General features: G+C 40.0%; 1 protein-coding gene across 1 annotated transcript in view; it reads right to left on the bottom strand.

Annotated features, from left to right (window-relative positions):
- Nucleotides 1-4,358: 4,358 nt before the first annotated feature.
- LOC131691530 (agrin) overlaps nucleotides 4,359-9,918 on the bottom strand; it is a 191,041-nt gene continuing 185,481 nt past the window's right edge. Inside the window, exons 2-6 of the mRNA XM_058978035.1 lie at nucleotides 6,447-6,864; nucleotides 6,293-6,383; nucleotides 5,917-6,239; nucleotides 5,657-5,848; nucleotides 4,359-5,504 (exon numbers count right to left, since the gene is read on the bottom strand). Coding sequence (XP_058834018.1) covers nucleotides 4,958-5,504; nucleotides 5,657-5,848; nucleotides 5,917-6,239; nucleotides 6,293-6,383; nucleotides 6,447-6,864 — 1,571 coding nt within the window. The 3' untranslated portion in view covers nucleotides 4,359-4,957. The remainder of the gene's footprint in view (nucleotides 5,505-5,656; nucleotides 5,849-5,916; nucleotides 6,240-6,292; nucleotides 6,384-6,446; nucleotides 6,865-9,918) is intronic.

Below are 9,918 nucleotides of genomic sequence, written 5' to 3'. Positions count from 1 at the left end.
AATCGTGGTGATAATAAAAACACTAATTTATTGTTTCTGCAAATTTTTGATAAAATGTTTTCTGGCTTGAAGTGTGACATGTAGTTTAGTTTAAATTGCGGTTTAATATGCCAAAAAAGCAAATTACATTAAAAAAAAAGAATAAAACATGTTTATATTGCCATCGACTTACTATCCTGACGTTTTTCGCGAGGAACAGTGACTCGGCTGATTCGTAAACGGAAGACTGTGTATTTTTTAATTATTTTTTCACGGATTTGATGGCAATTTGGCTGCAGGTATATTTGACATAAGTCTGAATAAGTTTTTGTCCAAATTAGTATTCACAAGTCGAAGATGGTCGATATTTTTTTTTGAACACTTCCTCCAATTCCATAAAAAAATTAAAGGTATTTATGTTGACGTATGTCAATGCATTGCCTGTGTAATCTTTCAGTTTAGTAAAAAATGTAACATCATCCATAGGAATCTCAGTTGAAGTACAGCATTTTATACATTAATTGCAAACTTGAGATCGAAGCGATATCTGACGCATAATCATACCCGACAGATAGTATACGACGTTCTATACAGATGATCTACTACATAATGCATTACATTCCTCGATCATTTCCTCGTCATCAGATGGTACTTTATTTTCGCAAATATTTGGAGATTCAATACAGACATCACTCGATTTTTTTTTCTTGTGTGCGTTTAGTTGCTAGCTGTGTGAGAAAATCAAGTAACCAATCGCTTTCGTCCCATTCGTAATTTGCAATTGCTGCAATATCGTTAAGATATTGTGAAACCGTGAGTAGCTTAAGGTTGCTCTTAATCTGTAGTGCATTTGGCCGACTTTGCCGACTTCTGAGTTGAGAGAAAATATTTTCCAACGAGTCTTGTGTCAATCTTCCATCAAGAAAAAAAATCGAATCCTTCGTCACGCAAAAACTTTTCTTGAAGCCTGAGCATGCTGTCGGTCACCATTACTACTGCGGATTGCCATGGTTTACATCTCCTCTCGGACCCAACTTTAAGCTATTTGATCTATCAAAAAAGCTGTTGTCATTACATCTTTCCTCCCAGTTTCATCACTGAACAATCGTAGTGCAGCTGCAATTCCATGACTCACGTACTTCGTGGAGTTTTTAACTTTCATTTTCTCAAAATTGGAGGTACTTTTTGAGAAGTCCACATCTTCGAGTTTTAATCCGCATGCCATACGGAGATCGCAGCCCTGTTCATACAAAACCAGCTCTCTTAAATGGAAAATATCGGCCATAGGCGTACTTAAACCACTCGCTTCCACAATTCGCATGTCTATCTCAATAGTGCGGTTCGCAATCCAGCCTTGGATCATGCTTTTGAATACATGTACACTATCTGGCATTATTTCCAGTGTACGGGATGAATCTACTGGATGAATTATGGGTCTATTACAAAGAACTTTATTTCGTGTATGCATAACACCGCAGTCATTCCAAAATCTTTTGTTGTTACCTGAGTTAATGAATAGAAAAAGTAGATTATAAATTAGCTTAGCGAGAATTGATCAAAAGCAAAAATTGATTTGGGGGCGAGCATAGCGTCGTTGGCAAATCATCTACGAAATTTATCAAAATAAACAAGAGCTTTGCTTTTGTCTTTTAATGTTGGAGTGTGTAACTATATCACCAAGTTATTATTAATAGTTTTAATTAATTTTTTCTAGATTAACTGTAATCATACTGTTCCAAATAACTAGGATTTTAAAATGTATGGCTTTTTTAAACAGCTGGAAACTCGAGAGGTTGTTAGGTCATATAAATAGGCATACCTCCACAATCACTGATTACTGCATGCACGCGAAGACCTGTCAGCTCAGTTTTTCGGATCACGTCGAACAAAATCGATTTTAAACATCCATGTTCGACTTTATCACCCGTGAAAAAATAAGCAACGATTTGTTTCCACCTTGCTTTGAGCCCAGCCAGCATAAAAACTAGGACATGGTTTGCTAAGCCTGAGTGATTTGGAAGGGTGTTATTACCTACGAATCTTTTCAAATTATTACAGTAATTTAATCCGGGTTGAATGGCCATCTCGTCGAAAATCAGAACACAATTTATGTCGGATTCACTAACGCAGCTTACTTTGTGGAGCAGAAGATTGAAAACTTCATCCAATATGCCGCTTTCGAAATGAAGTGACTGAAGTCGCTCTCTTAATGTTCGACTACTAGGCAGAAACCGCTTCTTTCGTTCGATTTCATATGCTGTCGATCCACATGAAAATTTACATTGAAGACCTTCTACAACACTTTCCTCTGACCACTCTTTAATTTTTTTCAAATTTTCGGTCATTAAACGGAATTGGTCGGTGGTCATTTTTGCCTGCACATCCTTCAATTTTCTTTTTAATGCCTTGTTCTCTTCTTGAAGGTTGCTGAAATATTTTATAAGTGAATTTAAAAAAAACTAAATATAGAAAATAACCCGCTCACTTTAACGTTCCACTGCATTGTTCACAGCTCTCTACTAACACCAACTGTTTGCCAAGCTCAATACCGCCCAGTCATTCAGGATGGAGAAATGCTTCATCCAAAAACTCCATGTGAATGTACTGTAGGGCCTGCTCGGTTTTTCGCAAACCTATTTGGTGCTGAATTGCAATGCTTTGATCGTTTCCGGAAATAACGGGAGCACAGCGTTCATCTTTTCGAAAATCTGCCGACGCCAGATGCAGTTGCGGAACATCTCGAAAAACCGGAACTGCATGACTGGTTTTCAAAATTTTACCGCTTGGAGACAAATATAAACTTTTTTCATCAAAGTGGAGCTGTTAAAAATGGATAATATAACTTCTCAAGCAATAAAAGCAATAACATACACTGCATAATCTAGCCTTTTCCGGAACAACGAAATCTATTGCAAGTTGACAAAAATCAAGCCACTCTTTCATTAAGTTTTCCTGCTTCGGGAAACGAAAATAAGCCACATTTTTTATCTGACATCGAGAACTGTTCGCGCAGTTTTTAAAAAAGCACTTCATTGCTGCAAAGTTTACGTTATTAATTGATTAAATAGTTCGTTTCAGTACTGTAATAAGGAGCGTTTTGTAAAGTTTGAACAATTGCACGGGGTGCCAGAATTTTATTTCTGAGAACACAGTTGCCAGTTTACCAGTTTTTGTCTCCGCCTAACTATAGAATGTAGTAACTATAGTGCAATTCTATAAACCGATAAATTTAATAACCAACATCATAATCAAATACAGGGTTTAGTGATTCGATTAATTTAGTACGTAGTACTAGCCAAGAATGTCCGCCTAAGACACACTTCCCGTACATGCACTGAGTGTAAGTTTACCGAGAAATATTAGATAAAGCTCTTGCTTTGTTATCAGCAAAGCTTAAAAATTGTTAAGTTGCCAAGATTTAGGCGTAATGTAAAGCACGCAGTAAATTATCGATGGCTGGCAAAACTTTGGTGGGCGTTAATAATGACGCTTTTATCCAAACGAAAAGCTATTGCTAGGAGTTCTATCCGAAATTTGAGCATGAGGTCTGGCTAGTTTCTACCGCAATTCCGGCTCAAATGAAATGGTGAATTGGACGCGGTTGTATTATTTGAGCCGCAATTCCCGGCACTAGTCTACCAGAATTCCGGTTGGTTTGGCAGCAAAAATTGCGTGTTTGATTGACAAGTAAAAACGTTGGGTTTACCTTCGAAGTTTGCTGAATAGTTTCCTATTGAAACGTCCAAAAAATTGTTTAAAAATTGTTCAACACGGAACCAATGAAGGACGTCTGTTCAACGGTTATTTGGACGTTGTTCAACATTGGTTCAACGAACGTCCTACATTGGACGGTTTTGAAACCAATCGTTCTTAGAGGGTTCCTATTCAGTTCAGATAAGCCACACGGAAAGCTGCTGACCTCTTTTTTTTGGCACAAAAACATTTTTTTTCGAATTTTAAACCAAATGTAGGTAGAACATTGAATCAACGTCAAAGAAAGGACACTTGCAAGAAAATTAAAAAAACATTCTAATATTGCAACACATACATTGGATTTGTCATCTACAGTACTGCAAAAATAAATTAGCATAATTTTTTTTAACTGTTTATTATACTTTCAGCAGAATCCACGTTATTACATCAAAAAGCGTACGGATTCCACTTTGTTTTCCTGTGAATTTGTGCGTCCGGCTTTCTTATTTTCGTATAAATTTAAAATCCCATTACTTTTTTCCATGGTGAATCATTAGCGTCGCTGCAGGAATACATTTTGGCGCTAACACTGGTTGGGATATGTGTTCAACCTATTTACTACAAATTTAATAAATTAGATTTTTTTTTCGTTTCGGATATTCTTCCAAATTTTTCCCAACACTGGGTTTGTTTTTTTGTTATTATTAATTAGGCAATAAATTACATGTTTTTTTGTTTGTTTTAGTACTCGAACTATCGTTTGACTACAAAATTATACTGTTTAAAAACACTGAAAATTTTCGTTCCTTTTTACACGTTATCTAAAAACTAAAACTTAGCATTTGAACTAATAAAAGAGCTGGCATCCGTGGTTCGGGTGGCCTTTTCCATTTTAAAAACAGTTTCGCAATAGTTAAAGTGAAACATATTTTGACTTTCGGGTAGAAAAAGTGTACATTTTACGAGAAAAAAAAATAGTTAGGTCGAAAAGATTTCTTCGTTTTTTCTTCTTTTATCAAAAAAGTCTTGTTTTGTTCAGTTCTTTTCGCGAAATTTCGTGGCAGTTTGCTACAAAACGTACTTGTCCTTTTTCCTTCCATAGCCTCCACCTCCCTTAGGCAAGGGTTGTTTTAGAACATTTCTTCAAATTACGATACTATTCCTAAACAGTCCTAACAGCTAGACAGTGAAGATAAGGACCGCTTGTGGCAGAGTGGGGCTCTAGTGCGGAGGGGAGGCCGAAGGGCAATGACTGATTTGTGTGGCAATCGGAAGAGTTGTTGGTTCAGTACAGATAATTGTGCGATGGTTCCTCAGGTCGTCCACAGGGACCTATGTGTTTTTTCTGCACCTGCGACCGAGATCGGCAGTTTTCGATGCTCAGGAAGCACTCATTCGAGTAGGTCTTTCCGTCGGTACCGCAAACGGGTTCGAATTCCTGCGGACAGATTCGCGAACAGCCCTTGAAGGTGAATGCCGCCAAGCAGCGCTTCATCGGTACGATAAACATATGCTTGCCGCAGTTCTCCCGCCTCATGAAGCACTCGTTCGGGTAGAGTTTGTTGTCCGAGCCGCAGATGTAGCTCGTTGGCACCGATTCGCAGCTGGATTCGCACTGAGCTGTGGTGGCGCAATTCTTCAGCGATACCGGCACCACCCGAAGACCGCAGGTTTTCTGTTTAAGTTCGCACTTGGATCGGTACGTGTTTCCGTCGGATCCGCAGATCGGGCCGAGCTGTTCATCTTCGAAGGTGCACATCGAGCATTCGCTGCTGTCCGTTTTCGTCTTCAGTTGTGTACATGCTCCAATGTGGGCCAGCTGGACGCCGCGTCTGGAAGAATGGGGAAATTTTTAGACCAAATAATCGAATAAGTCTGCGAACAGAGAAAAAATGGCTGCCATTAAAACATTGGGTGTTAGAATGAGTGTCATGCCATCCAAGCAGGCGTCCCCAACATCTGGCAAACAACAACAACAACTTACAAACAGGTTGCCCTCGCTAGTTCGCACTCATTGTGGTATGTCCGCGAATCGGTACCGCACAGCAGATCCTTCTGATCACCGAACATCGAGACACCGTTTTTGCTGTGATGTTTGCAGGCCGGGATAGATTTACAGCGGCTTAGTTTCTGCTTGCACCGGTCGACTGAAACAGGTTGGATCTTCTTACGCTGTCTGAAAAGGATAAGTTTAATTTCAGTTCCAGTCCCAGCCAAAACCGTTGCCGTATCTTGATATCATACCCGCAGTTCAGCATCTTCAGTTCACACATGGACGTGTATACGTTACCGTCGTTACCGCAGATCATTTGTTGTGCCTCTCGGGAACACTCCGTTGGACAGTCTTCAATCTTGTTGGTAGCGGCCATCGAGCTTCCTCCGGCACGTTCCTGGGACATACAGTACGAGATGGGCACTTCGAAAACGTGCTTACCACAGTTGGAGGATCGCATTTTACAGGCGCTGGCGTACAGGCGTCCATCGGATCCGCAGGTAGGTCGCGCTACTCTCCAGCAAGATTCACGGCAGTTCCGTGTGCTTTGGCAGTGCTTTCGGCTGGTTCTAACCTAAAACGACGTCAGTAAAGGTGTTGCACACAGTCAGCGAGACAAGAACATACCACACCCTGTCCGCAAGTCATCAGCTTCATCTGGCAGGTCGAGTTGTACACGTTTCCGTCCGATGCGCAAACCGGTCCATCCTGAGGGGCACTACAAAGAAGAAAACATTAGAAAGGGACGTTCGATTAAGTTTGATTGAAAATTATAAGATGCCTGTTGCAATCCACTGGACAGGATTCCCGGATGACGCTTCCGTTGGCGCAGGGTCCGACGTGGGCCAATGAGACAGCAGCAATTCCAACTCGGCATGCCTGAACTCGCAACATGCACCGATTCAGGTACGTTCTGCCATCAGTTCCGCACACCAGATCCTTCTCCGTTGGACATCGGTGCGAGCACTGGGAACCCTGGGATCGTTCGCAGCCTTTCTTGTTCTCCGTCACCGTGTTCGGTGCATTCTTCGTACAGGTTTTCTTCTTCATCTCGCAGCTGTTGGCGTAGATTAGGTCATCGCTGCCGCAGACCGGTTCCTGGGGGGTCGATGCCAGCGGGCAGGAACGTGGACAGTGTGTGGAAACGGCTTTGCTCTGTCGGCTGGCAGATTCTGTGTCTACCAGGGCGGGTGTAGCTTCTGTGGAGAGACAGAGAAGGAAATAAAGGTATTCAGTCGATATAGCAGAGAAAGTAGGTCAAGGTCATTTATTCGAGTGAAGACACTCCATTACGTCCACAATTATAATTCCATTGTTTTGAGCTAATTTTGAAGTAGAACACTTCTAACGTTTCAAGGCTGGGAAGTGGCAGCACTGCCGAATCTCTCGGAAGTGATTTTGTGTTCCTCCCATAGTTTGCAAAATTTTGCAGTGAAATGTAATATATTTGATAGGAAATCGAAGTTAATCGCTCGGTAGGTCGTTTCTCCTGTTGTGTTATGTGTTGGTAGGCAAAAGTATCGTTGGAATAGTGTAATTTGACGTAGTGATTTTATCGTCATATCACAATTATTTTACTATGTATGTGCGCGAGCTACCAAAAAAATGTTCCCACTTAGCATTGACAGCGCCATCTGAACTTGACTAGTTGATGCAACGATTTCACTGATTCCCAGTTAAACTCATTCCGGAACCGGTTCGGATATCTGAATGGAGTCAGTACCCGGTCAAAAAAAAATGCGGACTAAGATCGTCAGGCGATTTTAATAGTTTGACGTTTGGCTCAACTCGCCTGTGCTAATTGCCCCTAGGAACAAATGCTATTTGCGAATGCGATTTAAAGGTAATTTCAATACTTAGACGACACATTTTCTGGCGGCTGCAATGGACTTGGTTGTTTTTGCATTTTTCAAACATGGCGGCTAGTGTTATCCACATTATTCATATTATTTATCTTATTAATTCAATAATTTTTTTTATTGTTTTATTCATGTTAATTGTTTCATTTGTTTTAATCATTTTATTAAATTGTTAGTTTTTCCCAGTTCATATATTGTTCAGTTTCTTCATTTTATTAATTCGGTTTAGTCAGTTCTTTTAGTTATTGGATGGCAGTTAGTTAGCTTGAAACAATTTACTCTCTTAATTTCATAACTTTTTTAATTTTGTTTGATTTTCATTTGAGCTAATTTGATTTGTTTTATTAATTTGATTTATATGGATCATTCTATCCATTTTATGAATAACTTTTTTTGTTTCATAATTGTTTTGATTTTTGATTTGTTTTGTTATTGTTTTTTAATTTATTCAGTTTATTATACGTGTTATACGTGCAGGACTCGAGGCTGTGCTTGTCTCACATATAGTTGCTTGCCAGCTTTGCGTGCGTTTGGCAAATTAATGAATAATACAACAGTTATATGTATGAGAGGTGCCTCATCCCACTGATGGGTGGATTAAATCGGTTTTATGTATACATGTGTGTATATATGTGTATGTGTTTATGTGTGTATATGTACATATAAATGTTCAAAAAATGGTTGCATTATACACGGGATTGTTTTGTAGTGTACATATATAATCTATTAATGTGAAAAACTGATACTTCTGGATAGAAGTCAGATCTTTCTTTAATTACAGCTCCTTGGAGATCTCCAATGGAAAAACTTACACAAGTCCAACAGGCAGTGACATCAGACTAGGAGAAACGGAAGCGCTCAGGAAAACGCGGAGTCTATCGGTTCTTTTTATTATTTCCCCTTTTCTTTCTTAAATAAGCAGGAATTCAAGAAATGTGGATGAGAGTTAAAGGAGACATAAATGGAAGATATGAATGAAGGTAGAAAACTGAAAAAATGGTAAGTTCTAGTACACATGTGTTATGTTATATATATACAAATTGAACCATTATAATAAATACGCGTCGATTTCCTGCTTAAATGGAATCGAAAGTTTTACTGTAATGTTACAATCCAATTGATACAAACATTACAGTAAGGCGGGGCTAGTTGATGGAACGATGACCTCGGAACATGTCTGGCACTGTACACGAAATGGGTCATCGGAAAGTCAATTGAGCTAACACCTTCCTAAATCCGTGAACAAAGTTATTTGCATGAATGTTTAAATACATGCAAACATCTTTTTTCTGTAAATCACTACCAGCTAGTGGGAGATAGGAAGGTTAACACACACACACAGAACACTTCTAACGTTTCAATATATGGGTCCCGTTTCAAAATTTTCGGCCGGAATTGCACCCGATGTTTTTAACGTGAATATCTGCTATCAAACATTTGATTTTATGATTAGAAATTTGTACAACAATTTTGTAACTAATTCTGTAGAATTCGCTATAAATGAAACTAACAGAAATAATGGGTTTTGTGAAAGCAGATATTATTTGCGCCATGATTGGTTCGTACAAGTCGGATACAAGCCAGATTAGTTTTCGTTTGCTACACCAGCGTGTCCGGTCGGCCGAATCCATCGTTTGCTGAGAAAGGATCACTGCCTCGAGCGTGTCGGTGTCAGAGAATTCGCTAAGGATGCAGACTTGCATTTATGACACAAGATACGTCAACCAGCATGTGGATGAATACGTCAACAGCAGTCGTCTTCAGGAATCAGGAATCGGAAGTCACAAGTAGTTCAAATCGTCTGCGAGGAAGCCTGCCACATTGGATAAGGAAATTCGGTATGTCTCCGAGTTTCAGTCGTCCAAACTCGGAGTCGTTTATGTAAAGACGGCCGAAAACTCGAATTCGCAATTTCGCTACTACCAGGCAGCTGTATATCAGATAATATGAGGTTCCGTAGTCGGATTCACAAAGATCATATAAAAATGACTCAGCGCGCTGAATAGTTGCCGTGTAATAATTGAGTTTGCAGTGGCCGGTTAAAGTCCTGGTCAGAATGCCACAGTGTAGTTTCAAAAAATGTAGGAGATTTTGCGAAATCACTGGGCACGGTTGTTCTAGAAACGCCTTTGTTTGACGACACGACTGAATATTTCTCCAATAATTGCGGTGCTCGGACGAAGTCCAGGACCGTATTTTTTTCTTATCCAACTTGTAGAAATTGGCAGGGCGGGCTCAGGACCAACGAAGTCAATCGCTGCACTTGCCCTGGTCAATTCGCAAGCCCATCCCTTTTCAGTAGTACCGGAATGTCCGGGCGACCAAACAAGGTAGATGGTGGTCCACTGCTTAGTTCTTCGATGTGGGTTCGGCACGCGATCGATAGCTTGGATC

The sequence above is a fragment of the Topomyia yanbarensis genome, chromosome 3 (assembly GCF_030247195.1).
Source record: "Topomyia yanbarensis strain Yona2022 chromosome 3, ASM3024719v1, whole genome shotgun sequence".
NCBI classification, from domain to species: Eukaryota; Metazoa; Arthropoda; class Insecta; order Diptera; family Culicidae; genus Topomyia; species Topomyia yanbarensis.
Note: the sequence above shows the minus strand (reverse complement) of the source record. Positions and strands in the feature narration are given on the sequence as shown.